Source organism: Pezoporus flaviventris, unplaced genomic scaffold, assembly GCF_033815535.1.
Source record: "Pezoporus flaviventris isolate CSIRO_AGI_PZ_B2104156 unplaced genomic scaffold, CSIRO_AGI_Pfla_v1 ptg000037l, whole genome shotgun sequence".
Taxonomy (NCBI): domain Eukaryota; kingdom Metazoa; phylum Chordata; class Aves; order Psittaciformes; family Psittacidae; genus Pezoporus; species Pezoporus flaviventris.
Window position 1 is genome coordinate 17,808 of NW_026892585.1, and position 19,582 is coordinate 37,389.

The 19,582-nt window shown below is 46.9% G+C and overlaps 1 protein-coding gene across 2 annotated transcripts in view; it reads right to left on the bottom strand.

The window, feature by feature from the left end:
* Positions 1 to 19,582, bottom strand: part of AOAH (acyloxyacyl hydrolase) — a 54,873-nt gene that overhangs the window by 17,540 nt on the left and 17,751 nt on the right. For both annotated transcript variants that reach the window (XM_061464311.1, XM_061464312.1), the window contains exons 4-10: positions 16,362 to 16,422; positions 15,157 to 15,256; positions 8,465 to 8,524; positions 3,834 to 3,904; positions 1,692 to 1,752; positions 1,114 to 1,184; positions 450 to 498 (exon numbers count right to left, since the gene is read on the bottom strand). In XM_061464311.1, coding sequence (XP_061320295.1) covers positions 450 to 498; positions 1,114 to 1,184; positions 1,692 to 1,752; positions 3,834 to 3,904; positions 8,465 to 8,524; positions 15,157 to 15,256; positions 16,362 to 16,422 — 473 coding nt within the window. The remainder of the gene's footprint in view (positions 1 to 449; positions 499 to 1,113; positions 1,185 to 1,691; positions 1,753 to 3,833; positions 3,905 to 8,464; positions 8,525 to 15,156; positions 15,257 to 16,361; positions 16,423 to 19,582) is intronic.

Genomic DNA, 19,582 nt, shown 5'->3' on the forward strand with positions numbered 1-19,582 from the left:
AGGGTGCCCAGAGAAGCTGTGGCTGCCCCATCCCTGGCAGTGTTCAAGGCCAGGTTGGACACAGGGGCTTGGAGCAAGCTGCTCCAGTGGAAGGGGTCCCTGCCTGTGGCAGGGGTTGGAGCTGGAGGAGCTTTAAGGTCCCTTCCAACCCAAACCAGGCTGGGATATGATTCTATGATATAAATTAATTATAATAGCTATAATTGTAAACAATCATAAGCATCAATAAATAAATTTCACCCAAAATTACTTCCCCCCTGTTTCCTTAGTTCTTAATAAATATAGTTGTATTACTTGGAATGTCAAAGACAGTAAATAAATAGCAGTAATCCAAATCAGTTCATAAACCAGAATAAAGAAAAATCAATACCTGAAGACTAATCCAAAAGGAGGAAAAAAGAGAAGCAGCAATCAGGAAGGAAACATAAGATGCACTATCATTTACTTACCCATATGCCATTGCAGTTAGAGTCCCTTTCCTCATCCCAGTTATCAGGACTAAAACAAAAGGATATACAGCATTACAGAAAATAAAGCAAAAGGAGCTCTTGAGGGAATCGGATGCTTTGTGCCATTTGTCACTATGAATATATAATAACTAGAAATTCCTTTCTGCACAGAAGGTCTTTTATTTCCCCACTTTGAATCCCGGGCAGGCAATTTTTCCTAGCAAAATGCAATATTGATTTAAAGTTAGCACTGGAAGTTGTTGAATGGAACTTACCCTTTTAGTCTGCATATTCACTCAGGCGAAGGGAATGGGGTGATCTTTGCAGGAGACTGATCCTTCTTCCTTGCCCTTTCCCTAGCTTTTAAGTGTTCCCTGAAATCCACCAGGCCCCTCACTCAGAGCAGGGTAGTGAGGATTTGCTCTCCCCATTGGTCTGTCTGACCAACTTTGGTCTCAGATGCTTCAGAGAAAGGAAAGAACCCTGTGCACCACCCCTGCTCCTGCGCTCCATCCCTGCTCTCCATCATTTCCTCGTCTCCATCACTGTGCAGTCAAGCCAGACGCAGTGCTGTGCTCTCTTAGAGCACGGCCAGCCCCAAATACAGAGCTCCTTCTTCAAGAAGTCACAATTACGAAGCCTTGAAAATAATGACAAGCTTTACCGTCTGCCAGGGTACACAGCGTTGTTCCTGTCGTCGCAGTCTCTGCCTCGCCAGTGGTAGCCCCTCAGTGTCTGAAAGCCAGGAGAAGCACACAGATAGACAGGATGGCCATTGCTACTCTGGCACTTTTAATTTCACATATCTAAAATGAGAATCTAACTCAGGTGTAGGAATCAAGTGCAGTAAATGGGCTGTATTCCAGAGGCCCTGGGCTAAGCTTTAATAAATGGCACCTTGCACACTTCAGTGCAGAAAGGAGACAAGCTGGGGATTTAATTTGGGGTGGTTTTTAATACGACTTTACTTCACTCTTATTAATTCAGTAAACAGAGCACTCAGCAGCAGAGCAATTTGCTTCTGCAGGGGCACAGCTTTGTGTGTGCATCTCCCCAGGTGGCATCAAGGGATGATTGGGTTTTTCATCCAGAAAAAAACACTTTTTATGACCAAAACCCCCTCCATTCACTTTATTCCTGTTTTCACATGCATGAATGAGGCTTTGCAGAAAGTAGGAAGAATCCCATAGGCATTCCTATTGTCAAGGTTTTACTGTACACCAAGGGAAACGCTTTGCTTACCGGGAAAGTACTAAATTTATCTCCATCCAAATCTTCAAAAGGCAGTTTATTTCTCAAAACACTGTAAAAAAGCCCCAAACCCAACAAACAGAGTTAACACGTGGACAGAACCTGTGCAGGAATTACAAACCATGGTAAAGCATGCACAATAGGTAATAGCTGGCACAGCATTCATGTTCAGCTCCTTGTTCACTTTGAGCTCTGTGCTCAACCTTCAGCAAAGGGACTCTGTCTGAAGGAGCAAGTCCTGATTTCTTTCCGTATGTGCTGGCTGAGCTGTGGAGGTGAGGCTGCTGGGCTCCTGCAATGTCAAACCTTCGGGCTCTAAAACGAACCAGGACATCAAACCTGTGGCAAAAGTAACTATAATGTGGTTTGGGAATCAGGACTTTACCTAGCCTGGCAGAGCTTGCAAGCTGCCAGATATGAGATACAAATGGAGGTCCTTCTGCTTGGGATGGAGCTGCAGAAAGGGGCCTCATGCTGATGGAGATCAAGCTCCTTCTTTCCTTAAAAACAAATGGCAAATACCCTTCCTCATATTCATCCTTCAAATCTTCACACCGTCTCTCTCCTGCTGTGTTCAGTCTAGAAGCCTGCACCCTCGGCTGCAGCTATACATACACACTAACGCTTATTTTAGAGGACAAAAGTGGATTTGATAGGACCGTACACACTGAATTCACAGGTGACCTTATATTCTAACTGAGGATCAGGGTCTCACCTTGCCATTTCTGTATCTAGTCCCACAAATGTCTGGGGATGCTCAGACAGGTTTGAGAAAAAGCATCTTCCCTTGATTTGAGCAATGGAGAGCTGAGCCCCCATGGTCTCCCGCAGTGCTTAGTTACATTAATTAATGTAATAAATGTCATTAACGAAAATTACTTCTTCCACTGGGACTTTTGTTTCCAGCAACCCCATAGCTTTTAGCAGTACCTGAAGCAGGTGTCAAAATGATGGTGTCAGCTCTGTGCCCCTTCCTGTTTAGCTTGGACACTTGCTAGATTCCACATGGTGTGTCACCTCTGGCTACAGGACATAGCTTAGCTCACCTACATTGAGCAGCCTTTCATACGTGCCTTAGGCAGCACTCTGATGTGCTAGTCAGCCTTGCCTTGGAAAATTGCCTTACAGAGGTTTTCCAACATCTTGCACCTATAAGAGATGTTGAACCTGGCTCAGGGAGCAAATAGGTGCAAGGAGGGTGGATTCCTCATCCTGCACAAGCATCAGAATAAGAGAAGTACAGAGGAGATGGGTGACACGCACTCCTGGTGGGGCTTGTAACCCTTAATCTGTCTGTAGTCAATAATTTCCACGTGCTGCCTTGGGCTCCTTCTTCTCTGCAGTAAGGCTCAGTTGCAAGAACTGGCACAGATTCAGAGCAGCTAAAACAATCCAACTGTCAGACATGCTTTGTGAAGCTACGGAAAGAGGAAACCAAAACCCAAGGAGTGAGAGAGAGCATGAGAGAGAACTCAGAGGAGGTGAACACATCTGATCCAACGTATGATGCACAGTTTGATCCTGCTTCCACTGTCTGAACTCCCAGGGCTCAAACTCAGGTTATTCATCCTGACTTAACATTTTAGACACTTACAAGATGCTTCACGTTAATCGCTCCATTCCCAATCACATCCTGATATTGCCAGTTTCAATCAGAGGAGCAAGTTAGTCCTGGCAGTCAAAATGTACTGTTGATAAAACTGATTTATTCTTAGTTTTGCTTGTCTCCTCCTCCCAGTCACTGCAGTACCATGAGTACATCGGCAAACGTGCCTTAGGGGTAACAGCCCAGCTGCTGTCCTCAGCCTTTCTCAGAAACTCCCTGTCTGCCACCCACCCCAATTCCTTAAATATCTGAGATGCCCCTAGCACTGTGCAACTGCTGCTTAATTCCTGTTCCCCACAGTTACAAAGGTGCTGGTGGCCTTCCTGCGCTGAGCCATGGGCTCCCTCTCAGGAATCTTACTTACCTGAATCCTGTGCAGCCTCCCTGGATGCTGCCTGGACAGTGGGTTTATGAAGGAACCCAACAGAAGTAAAGTATAGCAAGCTCTGTTAACTGAGGGTGAGCTCTGAAGGAAGCAAACGTACCATATTCTGTGTCTGGTTAAGGAGTGAAAACTTCATACATACTATTTAATCTTCTCACACAGGTTAGCCAGAAGAGGAAACGCACACACGCTTGAGAACCCCATGAAGTTTTTCTGGAGGGGAAGAAAACAAAAGAAGATGGATGCATTAGTTCATAGAGGTGGCGTGGCTTGGGATATTCAGTGTCAGTAAAGTCTAAACCTAAATCATGTATTTTCTGCTAGAAACACCTGAAAACCCCAACGCCGCAATAAGGATGCAATGTGTCATCCTTAGAATTTAGACCTGACAGCAGTCAACTGAAGGATTTCAACTGAAAGTTTCCCAAAAAGCTGTAAAATTAAGCAGGAAGAAGCTCCTCTGAAACTGCCTCTCATGCACCAGGACTCTCTTTAAATCCTTTGCAAAAACTGCAGCTCTTGTGCTCGATAAACATGATGCTGCCTGACACTTGGTGTGAAACCAGCAGACTGTGGACCATGGAGCTGGTTTCTGCATGTTCAGGTAGGGTGGATGAACTGAAGGTCAGGAAAAGCCCCAGAGAGAGGAGAAATGGAGGTATCCGGCACAGGCTGGTTTTGTTCATGAGATCTTTTACCTGGAAGTCTCCTAACCAGATCTTATCTTGTCCGGATTGGCAAGCTGTAAAAGACAGCTGCTGCAGGATGAACCCTTTCCACATTAGTAGACCACAGCTGTGGGCTAATCCAGTTGAGTTTCCAGGCAGCCAGGAGGCTTCAGAAGCTAAAAGAGACCTTCCTAATGAATGCTCAAGTTACAGAAACATCACACTGCATCGGCAATCAGTCCTACAAACACGCTGCTCTCATCTAAGTTCAGGTGGTCTTTAAACACTGAGGGCATTCAAGTGGTCTATAAATAGAGGGCTGGCTGGTGAAGTCTGATTAACTGTATTCACTAAGGCTGCATTCAGCGTGCAAATGTGGAGCAGATGGGCACACTCATAACTTTATGCAAAGAAGGGTAATTATTTATGTGGCCATAGCATTTAAGAGCTCTGTCCTTGGACCAACTTCCATGTGTTACATGCTTTATATACACAGAGGAAAAACTATGGTCCTTGCCCTGGAGAGACTACAACCTGAATAAAACAAGATAAAGGTTGGATACAGCTCAGGAGAGGACAATAAAAGGCTGTTCCTCACCATGAGGGGCAGTAGTCCCAGCATATAAAACTCTGATTGACAAAGGAGAACTCTGAGGCAGCACTGCAGGGCAGCGAGGCAGTGGTGCCACGATGCATACAGCATTGCCCTGCAGCTCCAGGGAGGGCAGGAAGGTGTTTGCTTGGACAGGGAAGAAAGGGTGATGGAGATGAGGGTCTCTTGCTGCCCAGAGCAGGCCAGCCACAGCAGTATGTCAAGGGCAGGATCTCAATGTGGACAGGGCAGGTGGGCTAGCAAAGAGCTCCTAGTACAAACACGGCAGCCAGCATTCGCACCGGTGGCTGAAGTGACCAAGCAGCAAGATGAAGATGAAAAAGAGAGGAACATTGTGAGGGGCACCTGCAGTGGAGATGGAGCTGTAACCGTGCGCTTTCTGAAGGACCCAAAGGAGGAGGAAAGGAGGGAAATTAAGGAGACAAGAAACTCACTGTGGCTCCAGGCACCCTGCACTCTTCCCCATCCCAGTGCACCTCTGTATTTAAGCTCCCTGCCAGCGTGGCTGTAGCAGGGCTATGTCCTGAAGCATGGCAGGGACACAGACCTCCTCTTTGCTCTTGTGTGTGCACACAAGTATGGCCAGCTAGGGAGAGGGGAGAGGGGCACCAGCAGGATGCCAGTTTTACTCAAAAGGCTTTGCAAACCTACATATACCTTCCTGGAAAGAGGAAACAAACCACTCCTCCCACCTCCTCCAGGTGGGACTAATTCTGCCTACAAAAGCACAAGAGGCTCTTAAAGCTATCCATCAGGCTAAGATTTGCAATGTCTCCGTTTGAGCTCTCAGCTTTTCACTTCAGGCTAAATAACAGCATGCGAAGCTTTTGAAGTTAAGGCACCTGAAGCCAAATCTGCACCAGCAAGGCAAAGCACAGGGCTCACAACGAATAAACACATAAATAAAACCACCTTTCACTCTGCCCACTGGCTGCATTTAAACCCCCCCCCCCCCTTTGCTGCAAGCAGAATAAAATCTTTCCTGCCTTTTTCTCAGCTGTGCATTTGAATATTGTTGGGGGCTGAATTTCTGCAGCCCAGAGACTGCCTGACTCACAGGGAGCAGCTGGCATGATGGTGACCTGGAAGCGGTGCAGGCACCACAGTCCTTCCCAGCAGAGCCAGGCTGTGGGTGCAGTACATGCTTTTGGGAGGAGATGCTTACTTGCCCCTGTATAACATGAATGGGTGGTCAGGAGACTGGTTCATTCCCATCCCTGCCTTGCAATTCCCTCACTCCCTCCGTGGTTTCCCACTTCTCCCACTAGCAGGCTGTGACTTGCAGGGACCATGGACCCATGATGTGGTTGTAGGCACGGTGCTTGCTCTCATTAAATGCTACAGCCACTGCTCTCTTTGTCATTCTTTCACTGCTATTGCTCAAAGATGCCTCCTAGTATCTCCCCCATAAGAAAAGTTACTGCTAGAGGTGCTCCCAGTGATTGATACCACCAATATCTTATTCATCGCCTATTAACATTCCCTAATGACATTTCTGTAACTATTTTAGTTGGGTTTGCAGAAAAGAATAATAATGAGCCCCTAACGCTTGTTGCTGTTTGGTTTAAGGCAGCCGCTCACAGATGATTCACTGCTTTTAATGAATGGAGACATCTATTAGGTTCTGGGGGGTTGTAGCCACTTCTACTGAATCTCTACATCTGCAAAATGCCTTCTCTTTTTCCCAAACCCACAACAATCCTCAGACGTGCCCAGCAAATAAAAAGGCCTGGGAGCCAGGCAGACCTCACATCCTCATTACCAACAGCCGTAATCACACATCTTTTTATGCAGTCACATAGAGCAGCCCAGCAAAGACGGGCACAGCCAACTTGCTTCAGAAGACTTTCCCCAAACATGCAATGGGGAAAAGCAACCAAAATAGCAGATATGGGAAGAATATAATATATTATATTGAATATTTAATATTGATAGATATTGTATAGTATGTATAATTTATATAACATTAGTATATATTACAATTATTATCATTATAATATTGTATATTATAATGTATATAATTATATAGGATATATAATTTGATGTTTCTGTCTCATAGAAGCCAGAGCACAGAAGATGAATGTTTTTCTCCCTCCACCAATGTGGATGCAAAGATGCCCCAGCACTCATTTAAAATAAGTTTCAGCAAGGCTCCTTATGGGGCACATGCTAAAATAACTGCAGGGGAGGCCCAACCAACCCCATAATACTCCTTTTAGTTAAAGCTGATCTGGTATTGTGTGGTTATAGAGGTTTAGGAATGCATTGGTTGGAGAAACCTGACAATGAGCTGGGACACAGTCTGCTCGTCCCTCCTGCTGGGAAATGGGCAACTAGGAACAGGAAAGGGCAAGGACTGGGAGGTACAGGGACACTGAGCAGCTCTGAGGGTATGGGAGAGTAAAGGCGAGCTGGAAGGAGGCTGGAAATCTCAGGCCATCACAGCACAGTGCTGAATAGGGGGCAAAATGAATAAGGTCCTGCTGGCTGCTGCTGCGTGGGAGCCGAGTCCCTTGTCTCCAGCGTGTTGTTTATTTCCCTGCCTTGGCAATCTGGCAATGGCCCTAAGGCTAATGAGGGACCCCCGTTTTCCCTGGTGTGAGCTGCACCGCAGTACGGGTCCAGGCAGAAGCAGTACCAGTAACGCCTTCACAAACAGCTGACACGTTTGCTCTGCCTTAAGTGCCTGCAGACAACTGGGAGCAAACCGTGCCTGCGCTGACCCATTAAACAAAAGCTGCCCTTCCCTCCTCAGCTGCCCTTCAGAGAGCTGAAAACTGGTGGAGGTGGGAGGATTCCAAACCCAGGTTTCAAGTTGAAGGGGCAAAGGCCTCTTACAACACATGCAGGGTTTGCATTCAGGCCACTGCTTGAGCTTCAGGCAACCCCAAAACGCAGGCACTGCGCTCTGAGGCAGCGGCCAGTTAATGAGGCTCCCTCTTACACACGGCTAGAAGGGATGATGGGGGCCAAGGGAGAAGCATGAAAGAAAGAGGAGCAGTAATGAACATTGCAGGAAGCTCGAAACTTCTGTGGGTGGAAGAACAAGGGGGAAATTCCTGCTTTTGTAAAAAAAACGAACAAAACCTGTATCTGCTTGTATTTTGTTTTAAGGGTGGCTGCTGCACCACGGGCAAGCTGGGCTAGCGCAAGTGTGACGAAGAGCTATGAAGCTCTCAGATGAGATCCTCCGCTGCTGCACGGGTTTCAGACATGCGTTTATGTCTGGGATGGACACGGACAGTTACCCCTTCTCCACAAGCAGGCTGCATTTGTTGCGATGCTTTTTTCTGCTCTCCCCATACTTCCACGTTTCCTCTCCCTGTCCTTTGCAGTATCACCTCACAGAGCATATCCTACACCAGGTAGGAGCGAGTCAGCATTCAGTTTAGTGCCCATCAAGTGGATTCCCAATCAGGCAGATCAAACAAGGACTGACTCCTGCTAAATGCAGGTACAGTGTGAGACACCCCGATGCCACGGATTTCTTACCAGGTCCTTGGAAGTCTTCACAATCCTCCGTGCTTTTCTTATTGCAGTGCTCAGCCCAACCTAGGAGAGCAAAAGCACAATAAATAAAATGAGATCAGCCTAACAGGGCCCTACCAATTTTTCTCCCCATTTCCTACCTTTCTTTTTTTGTAATGTATCATTTCCAGCACAAAAAATGATGTATGAGTCCACAAACTTGTCATCACTTACATTTTATTGGACTAACAATCAGTTATCCAATCACCCCCACCCCCCCCCCCCCCATGAAACTACAGTTGCAAGAGTTTATTTAGTTTGCATCCAGGGCATCATTTATTTCCTAAGGCCCAGATCAGTTAAAGAGCTGAGATTCATATCCTGACTGCACTGTGCGAGGCTTCTCCAGCGATACTTCCTAAAGAGCAACCCATCCATTAGATGGCCAAAAGAGGATTATATGTGCAATGATGGTCAGGCATGCTGTGAAAGGGTATAGAGGAAGCATTACATGGATAAGGGTTATACTCTGCTGAGGTCCATCCCAGCAGGGAACAGCTGGCACATGGGAAGCGATAAAGCAGGGAATAGATTGGAAGGCAAATCCCCTGGAGATTCCTGCCCTGGAGGGAGGGAAAGTGCAATACATTTTTGCAGCCCACCTGGTCCACAGCCCTGTGTCCTGCCTGGATGAATGCCAGCGCAGGGGGAGTAAGCAGGGCCTCTGCTCCATCCCGGTAAGAGCTTACCCCTGCCTGTAAGAACTTCGCCCCATAGCACAGCACACAAGGACCGCAGCAGTTCTCCTGCCACAAGGACTCGTGCTCCTCCCCTGCTGCTCCGCTTTCACTTTTGGACAGTATTCCACCATCTCAGTGAGGATAAGTCCCTTATGTTGTTTGTCCTGCATTTGTTAGGCCACCTTTGCAAACAGTCCTATCTGCGGGGCAGTGTCTGTGTGATGGCCTCTGCCCTTCCCCTCAGCATTCGGCATGAAGACGACTGAAAACACTGCCCGCCTGCCCTCTTTCAGAAGGAATAACTGCTTTGGCCTGCATGCTTTGAGCATTGGTAAAAAATACAATAGAATAACATAAATAAAATAAAATAACATAAAACAAACCAACCAAAATAAAATAAAAGATAAAATACAGTAAGATAAAATAAAATAGATACAAATGAATTCCTTCTGAAAGCATTTCAAATGGAAAGGAAAACCCAGTGCGTCCCAGCATCTTTAGCACTTGGTTTCTGATCAGAACTGTAAGCAAGGACAAACTGTTCTGTCTGACAATGACCAGTCCCTCCTACGGCCCAGCCTGCGGACCCAAGTGCTAGCTCCAAGGCAGAAGTTCAGCACAAGTTTATATCTATCTGGCTGGAGCTGCAGGAACTCAACATGGGGGGAAAGCAGGCGTTGCCAAGAGGTGGTATTTAAGCATTTGGAGAAGAACAAGAACCTATCCTTTGAGCGGTGGCACCTTTCCGAACAGCGGGCATGCCAGCTTGCAATATTAAAGCAGCATACATTTGCATTTAAAGCAACCATTGCCAACGTGGTGTTTCACTGGGGGTAAAATTTAGCATGTCATTATAATTGGGTTAGGCAGTGATCAGAGCAAATTAATTAACTGGGCTATTCAAGGGTCAAAGACTGGTATTGAACAATACAAAGGGATGAGGAAGAATAAGCATGAGCAGCAAAAACCACAGACTTGTAAGTTACTGGGTTTTAATAGATGTGTCAGGTTAATATACGTGCTTAATCATCGGACCATTGAACAGTTTGGGTTGGAAGGGACCATCAAAGCTCATGCAGTTCCAACCCCCTGCCATGGGCAGGGACATTTCAACTAGATCAGGTTGCCCATAACCACATCCAGTGTGGCCTTGCATGGCTAATCCATTGTGCCTGTAGTCTTATAAAAACCTGGGGATGTCACAAATAGAGGAGAGATGCTAGGAATGAGCCAAGACACCGATTCCTAGTTTCTTCCCCTGGGCAATTGCTGTCCCCCAGACCCAAAGACGCACCTTGCATTTGTCACAGTTATGTTGTACGTAACCAGCTGCCGTCATTTCTGCAATAAAATAGCTTGAGGGATGAGGTAAAGGGCTTAAAATGGAGTACGACAGATGAGAGGTCTCCAGAGAGGTAGCATTTATCAATCCCTTTATGCTGGGCAGGGGAGGAGAGACCTTTCTTGCTCTCAGCAGCAGAGCACCTGCAGACAGCTGCAGCAATACTGCACAGAGAGCAGGAAGCAAGGGAGGAAAGGCTGAATTACCCCTGCATGTAGGAAATGCTCTCTATGAAATTCTAAGGGTGAGATCTCCCACTGCAGCAGCCAGGGCTCTGGGGTGAAGAACACAAGACATCCGCACCACAGATGGGGCTGAGGGCAGGAGTGTCACTGGGGCTTCATTCACTGCCGCCTTCCACTGCTCTCCACAGAGCCCACAGCTTCCCAGTCATGAATTCTTTGCCAGCAGATCTATTTCTCGCCATAAGCAAACACACAACGCTAGCCTAATTCTCTCATTCATCACCCCTGTTAGCCAGCTCTTTCCCAGGAGAGTGGATAGTTACAAGGTGCTCCAATTTTCCCTTCTAACTCATTTTCATCATCCTTTCACCAGGACTACACAGACCCAGGAACCAAAACGCTGCAAAGTTTGTTAAGCAGCACTGGCAAAACTGAGGTTTGCTCTACAACTCCCACCTTTTACCCTGCGGAGTGTGTAAGGGGAATCTTTACCATCGCATGGGACAGCCAAACCAAAGGATACGTACTTTGGATGCAAAATAGGGACCTTCTCTGCAAGCCCAGATCTAAATCAAAGGCTGGCTCAGTCCTTTCTCTTGCCAGGGAAATTACTCTGACTTCTGGGCATTTTATGCCCCTTGTTTTTTTCGGTCTTGGACTCTGCCCTGGATGGAACGTTCCGATTTACCTTTTCCAGCTTGCCTCTGCAAAACACAGTCAGCATCCCCAAGCAATGCCTCCTTATCCTCACACTTCTGTTCCCTGCTAACCCCGCGCCACCCTGCTTCCTTCAGGTTTGTCTGGTGGAAGGGTGAGGTTGTGGGGTTTGGGTTCTGGGGGCTGTGTTTCAGTAGATTTCAGCTGCTTCCAAAAGGAAAGGCTAAAAGGAGGGCGGTTGGCTCCCCAGGACCCAGCCTGCCTCCCAGGCTCTACAGCCCATGGTCTTGGAGGAAGGGGACAGGCCTGAGCCTGGCTGCAGTAATGTCCATGAGGGATGTGGCTTTTGCTCTTTGCAAATCGGTGAAAGACCCAATGAAGGGGACACGAACAAGCATGAGTGCTTGTGGCAATGGCACTTATTTTGGGAGATGGAATGACATTAGCATAAACATGCATATTTTTGGTGATGCAGGATGACTCCCAGCAGAATCCTACTACTGGGCATTAAGCTGAAACCTGCAGCCACAAGGTCTCTGATAGTCCAGAGCAGAAAAGTGATGGGGAGCAGAAAAGGCACTCTGAAAGGCAGAGAGTACACGTTCCTTCTAACACAGGCCATTGAAGAGACTGTCAGCAGCAGGACCCCAGCGCTGAAGTCGAGCCACTATGCTGGCCCCAACAAGATCAATTAAAGTATTGCCATTTAACTGAACAGGCCAACTGGCTGAAAGCAATCTAGAGACAAGCTGCAAAACTGCTTGCTCCCAAGGGCAGACAGGACACTTGGTAGGCAGTGTCTAAAACCCCTCACCTTCTTTCAGCCTCTTGTTAGAGGAATGGTTCTGTATCACAGACAGTCCTTCACCATTTGAGCTCATAAACCTTTTTGTCTAATAAAATACCCAGCCATCCCAAAGCTTGGATAACCTACCCACTGTCACTGTTTGGCGTGGTGCTGCAGCGGATGCTGACAGTATCTGCTGCTGATGTAGCTTAACCACAAGGCAAATTAGAGCAGCTTTAGCCACTGCCCAGTTTCCAGCACCTATGGCAAGCCTGCTTCTTGTGTGCCAGATGGGTCTCATGGGAGGTCATTCTCCCCTCCTACTCTGCTCTTGTGAGACTCCACTTGGATTACTGCCTACAGTTCTGGTGTCCTCCGAGAAGCTGTATGGAGACCTCAGAGCAGCTTCCAGTATCTGAAGGGGGCCTATAAGGACACTGGAGAGGGGCTCTTCATTAGGGACTGTAGCAACGGGACAAGGGGGAATGGGTTTAAATTTAAACAGGGGAGATTTAGGTTGGGTATAAAGCAGAAGCTCTTCCCTGTGAGGGTGCTGAGGCGCTGGCACAGGGTGCCCAGAGAAGCTGTGGCTGCCCCATCCCTGGCAGTGTCCAAGGGCAGGTTGGACACAGGGGCTTGGAGCAAGCTGCTCCAGTGGAAGGGGTCCCTGCCCGTGGCAGGGGTTGGAGCTGGAGGAGCTTTAAGGTCCCTTCAACCCAAACCAGGCTGGGAGAACCTCTTGTTGGGCAGTTAGGATGCAGTGGAGAGACCACGCTTTCCCATGTTGGATGCTCTCCTCTAACTCTGCATTCGAGAGCATTGCCCTCCATTCAAACAGAGCAATACTTCATAATTAGAGCCAAGCCTCCTAGAATGACTGCAGAGTGCTAATGGCTCCAGGCAGGCTGGCAAAAACATCATTTGGGCCGATTTGTCAGAGACCAGGGAAGTATGTAATATAACGCACGTACCATTTACTCAGCTTGCAGTGTCTCCATGACGTAGGTAGTTCCTAAAGCCAAGTCTTTGCTCAAGACACACAATCTCACTAGATAACATCACAGCAACAGAACAAAACAGACTCCTGACTGAAAAAGCAGCTACATGTTGATATTTGCCACCTTAAAGGCAATCAAAAGTGAACATTATACGGCCTCATACGGGCAAGTAACTACATTTATTTTAAGTAACTCTGTGTTTATTTTACTCCCTTTGCCAGTACAAATCTGATACTAATCCTGGGAAAACGGTCATCCAGAAGTCTAAACGGGTAAATGAAGTACCTGAAAATCAGGAGAGTTGAACAAACCAGTCATTAGTATTAAAGTCTTGTTGAAACCCTTGGCAGGGGACTGTGCCAGCATTTGCAGGGTCATATAACTGAAGTGATCAATGAACTGACAAACCAAAGAAGCAAATGTGAGGTAAAGTGCATTTTATGCATTGGCATCTCTGATTGTGTATTAATTTTTTCACCCATAATTCATCTTTTCCCAGTCTGAGATGTCACAGAGTCACTGTGGGCCATTTATCAACCCCTTGAGCATGAACTCCAAGCACTGCTCTTCTCCTCCTATCTCCCACAGCCTCCTCACGCTGTCTTAGGGCATCAGGTGAGCTGAATAGGAGAGACTTGTTGACAGAATTCCCTTATTCCTGATAAGAAACAAATGGACCTCGACAGAAAGGGATTTTACTCCCACTTGGAAGGGAGAGGGTTTGCTTGAGCCACTCACTCAGAGGGAGCCTCCAGGCCACGCAACTTCTGTTTAAAGAACAACACCCCCCCCCCCAAAAGCCCCTATTCCCAGGCCCATGGGAGGTGGAAGGACCCATGAACTGTTCTACCAGCTGCAGGGTTTCTGGAGGAGCCCATCTGATAAAGTTTGGGCATCCTGGTTGAGCCAAATTAGTGTGGGCCCTCTCTGCTGCCTGCACCCATCTTCTTTCACCCCTGCCTGGTTGCACACTTACATATCTCTATGTTGGCATAACAGGGAGCATAGCAGTCATACAGGACATACACCTGAGGAAAACAAATGTTACTGCCATTCATGGAAGGCAAGGGTTTCTTAATATTGACAAAACTAATCCCACCTTGGAGATGAACCACAGCTCGCCAAAGCCCATAAAAAGACTCTGATTTCAATAGCTGGTGGATGCGGCCCTGTGTAAAGCGTATTATGCGCACCTTTAGAAACCAAACATGTTCTTATCCATCCAGATGCAGGGAAAAAGACTTACAAAAATAGGTGCCTATGTGAATCACTTGCTTTTTAGCACTGCCAGACAAGCACCATCACTCACAGGTTTTAGTGTGATCAGGGCTGTGGGATGACTGGGGCAAAACACCCAGTCCACAACTAAAAACATCCCAAAATCTGTTTAGATACCCATGAAGATATGTATGTGTCCAAGTGACAAAGGTCTAGGACACGCAATCAAGTTACTGTGGCGTAGCAAGGAACTGTACATCAAAAAAGGGATGGTAACTAAATATGCTTCCAGCCTGTGGCAAAGATTATGCATGTTAGCTTAAACCTCTTGCACTGCAGACAAATCCAAGTCTGATAGCCCTGCATTTACAGCAGATAACTAGAACCTACACAGGCTGCTGCAGCACATTAGCAATGTGGGGATACACCCCCATGTCACCGGTGCCACGGTGGTACAGATGAACCTTGGCTGAGTACCTGCTTTGGGGTTATTGTACAATAAAGCTCACGCAAAGTGAATTTTGGTTTCCCTGCTCTTGTCCTCTGACCCAAGAGGATTTAGCCCTGTATTTCCCACTCTCCCACAACCACAGTACTGATGGTCCACACAGCCAACGCACGTTGGGTACCTCTCCTTCCAACACAAGTATTCTCAGTGTCCGCACTCACACTGTCGAAGTTCATTTCCCAGCCAGCGCACGTGCACTGGAAGCCCCTGTGCCCTTGAGTTCCAGCTCAAAAGACCTTCCACAGTCAGTAGCTCTGAGGAAACGTGGAAAACCAACTCACCTTCGGAGGGCTGTAGAGATGACAAAGCGGTTGTCCCGGATCCTGTTTACACAGCTTCAAGGAATGGCAGACCACATCAGCATTCATTTCCCTGTCTATGCTGAAGGAAATGGTGCATAAACAAAGACTATTATGTTCTTCTGGGTGCTTGAAAGGAGAAGCTATTTCCATGGGAAGCTAAATCTCCCCGACACCGAACAATAACCTCAGCTCTCTTCACTGGGGCTGGTAATCGCTTGGCTGCTCAGTACAGTGCTGGGCCCTAACGATTTCCTGCCATGGCATCCTATTCAGCATTTAAAATTGGGTCCCAGGATGATGAAAAAGCACTGTGCTTTATACACAGCACCTGAATCAAGCACATTATGATTGTTCTGGCTTTTTCCTAAATAAATCATAAGTCTGACGAAGATTTAAAGGTTAAAGTTAATGCATATGTGGTTTGGCACATAGGAACATTCAATCATTAACTCAAGAAAACAACCAGAAATCCTCCAAAGATCCTTAACCTTTAATCACCAAGCACAACTGCAAGGATCGCTTCTTGCTTTTTGGGACACACCTCTGGGCTAATCAGGAATTACATTAGAATGTGTGATTACAGCACTGCTTGGTCCTGTGCGCACTTCGCAGTCCCTGGGCCAGTTTTAAGAAGGAAAGTAAAAACCCTGGGGAGAAAGCAGGTCTAGCAAAAGCTCTGGTAATTAAACTAAGGACTTTTAAAGGGGAATAAAACGACCTACATTTTATTGTCTTAATCACTTACATTACTTAGTAGGCTTCCCCAGGAGTGTGTATCAAGGCTGGGGCTGAGAGCATGTAGGGGCTGACAACTAGAAAGCTTGATTTAAGGTAGAAGGGAAAGCAAGAGGCAAGTGTTACAGCGGTGTGACTGCAGAATCTGTCTCACACACACGGGTTATTCAGATTCCTCCCTCAGCCACATGAGCTGCTTTTCAAAAGGCAATTACATCAGGTGGGCCTGATCTGGGATTCAAATGGAGTATGAAAACAGGTACCCATGGCAGCCGGTGTTTATTCACTCAGGAAGAGCTGTGCCAAAGACAACCAGAATCACTCTCCAGCACCTCTGCTTTAATAATCATAATGTGATTTCAAGAACGAAAGCCCTGCACTTCAATCCAGCAGCGCATCCGTACACGTCAAGAACAAACTAAGACTTGAGAGGACACAGCAATACTTACAGCTCAGCTATGTGTGGTCCATAAAGTTCAGCAAGTATGTAACAGAAACCTTGCAGTTTCTCTAGAAAACATAAATTTTTGGTAACTGATGGAGCATGGTGAAACGGGTTTTATAACAGTCAAAATACAGCAGGGGTTGGTTCACTAAGGTGAATGCTGTTTATCTTAGGAGAATGCGTGTGAATTTACAACCTCAGCCTAGCACCCGAGAATGGGAAAACATGAAGTTCTAACCTTGCCTAAAACCCTTCTATAGCTTTAGGCTAGAGAAGCCGCGTGGCAAAGACTAAAAAGGGTAACCCATATTTGTTAGATGCTCCCAGTGTAGCATCGTGGAAATAAATCCCACATGCTGCAGCATCTTCCAAGCGGTTCAAACAAACAGCTCGGTAGGTTTGCGAGCAGAGAGAAAACAATCACATACATCAAAGTGCAGAAAGTGATGTTGGGCTTGATGCTGCTGCGAGAGCTGCCTCGGAGCTTCCGCGGGGCTGCGAGAGTTAAGAGAATTCACTTTGTGTAGAGCAGGAGCTGCGCAGGAGTGATTGCATCCAAACCAGTATTTGACACTTTTTGTCTGGCTTCCTTTCAGTCTGCAGCCGTGAGCCTTTTCAGGATGCTGGCTTAGGCAGCGTGCTCTAATCTGCCTGAAGCATGCTCTCCAGGGACAGCTCATCACAGGTTTCTTTAAGGTGCCATTGTAAAAGGAGAGTGGTCCCCGCACCCAGGACCTGAATACAGGTACACTGGTCTGACAGTCCCCATGAAGGAAGAGGGCCCCGGCTGACAAGAGCTGGTTAAGCACACACGTGTCCTGCAAAGGCAGTCTCCAGCCTTGTTTCGGCAGGAGCTGTGCTCGGAAGAGTCGTGGAGAGGCAGGTTCCTACAAGTGCAGGGACAACAGACTTGCAGCTCCTGAAATTCCTGAGAGGTGACATTTTCTCTCGCACCTCCATTATCCAGACAGATAACCCTGCACCTGGGGAAGCAAACGGAGTGCGCTCATCTTTAGAAGCAGCCGGAGCAGCTGCTTCCCTCCGATTCTGAGCTGAATGTTCAGTTTTACCCAGCATCAGGACATGCCAGGGGTCTGCTGCGTTCAAGGACGGTGGTTTTGGTCTGGGGAGGGCGCAAAAGCTCACAGCGCTGATTCAATCAGGAGGTATGGGTGTGCTCCCACTCCCACAGCTCCTACCCTGCCAGGACTGCAGACACCCTGGCTGGCAACCAGCGCCCAGGAAAGGAGGGCTGGGAACAGAAGGGCATGGCAGGGAATGAAGGATAATATCCTCGGCATATGATGTTGCTGACAGCTTCTGTAACTACGATAGCTGATTTTTCTTATCCTGTGCCAGGTGTTTTACTTCAATCAAGTTATTAGCTTCATTTCTTCACCTCCTTTGCCACATAACTACTCTCTATTGGCTCTTTAGAAGCAGTCTGCAAGTTAAAAATTGGTCTCATGGCTAGAATTGCATTCTATTCTTGTTCACCTAAAAGGAAAGACATCACAGACATCAATAACCCTGCGCTCAGTACCATCACTGATTAAAACTCCCTCTCATGAGGCTTACCAACAAGGCACGTGGCTAACTATAGGAGACTGCAGGAGAAGGTGGCTGGCTTCCCCAACCCAGGAGGGGAGGGTTTGGCTGGGAAGCTGATGTTAAGGTCTGCTGGTCACCCTGATCTCTAGGCACTGGTTTCCTTACGCACAGAGGAAACTTGGGATGTGACTACCGCACAGTGTAACAAACAGTTGGTGGAAAGAACAGCAATAACATAAAATCATCATTGAGCACACAGGGTCCTCTCGGAAGATACCGATGCCATTTATGCTTTAGCTTCCAGCAAAACAGACCCAAACCACAGCAGTGTTTGTAGGACTTGCCCTCCAAGCCAGCCTGCCCTCATGCATTCAAAAACCTCTGGCTCTGCTAACACACACAAGGAGAAGTTATTGCAGAGAGAAAGCTCTGCTAGGAATAAGCTGCATAAGTCAGAAAGGAGGGGGAGAAAGACAGAGGGAAAATGAGGAGTAACTTGGAGTGTTCAGGGGCAAGAGAACACCTTAAACCAAACTAAATGCAGAAAACCTACAGAAAATTTAGAGTATACTTGCTTCTGCCCAGCTTTGGGTAAAAGAGATCCCCTAACTGCACTGTTCTTCCATGACTGTTGTGTACACAGCTCTGTACCACCTACTAGGAAGAAAATTAACTCCATCCCAGCTGAAATCAGGGCACTGATAAAAACCCTGAAGGTTTTCCTCTATAGCTTCATAGTCCTAGAAACACAAATGCTGGCTGAATCTCAGAGGGTAAATATTTGCAAGAAAGATGGTATTAATCAGGATGCCATTTCCACTTGAGCTCTACGGTGTTTACACAGCAGTGGCTGACACAGAAGCAGAGCATGGCCCAGAGGCAATGCCAGATGCAGGAGGTCTCAAAGCACAGTTCAGGTACCAGGCACCTCCGTTTCATCAGGCAGCCTCCCAGTGTCCAGGCAAACATCCATCCTTGCACCATAAATACAGCCCATTCCCCAGACCTCCCTTTCTGATAGCTGAAGAGCCTCCTTCACTCGTGGTGTCACTGTTCTGATTTTCACAGGTTTATTGGCCTTGTTGCTTGCATCACACACATTACAAATATTGCCATATAAGTAAGGATGCAATTGTGTCTGCTGCACAGCCTACAGGGATTGAGGGGGATTGATGGGTACTGAACTTTTCTCTCTCGTTTTCCCTGTTCTTGAGCATCATTTAACTTCACTGAAGGCTTGATCGAGCCCCAGCTTGGTTGTAATTGAACTTCTAGAAAGCCCTTTAAAAAAATACATAAGTTCTTATTTGCATTTTGGCCTTTAAAAAAAGCCCCATTGCCATTAACATGCTGCTGCCATTCTTGCAATCAGCTATAGGCATGTGTATAACAATGAAGTTGTTCTTTCAGGTGAAATGGCATGGCCTGCTTTAGTAGCTTTGCTCCTTATGAGCATCCAAAGCTCTTCTGTTGTTTCAAGCAGCAAGAGGAAGCTGGGCTGCAGCGTTCCCCTTCCTTAAGAGGATAAATCTGTATCTCTCACTAAATCCATAGGATTTTCCACTCTTTTCAAGTTCAGGGTCAGCTTTTTTTTCCTATTGGGTGTTTCCACACATCTCACAGAAGCTGGCTGGATTATACAGATTTAACTCAACGAATAATAGGTTTTTATGT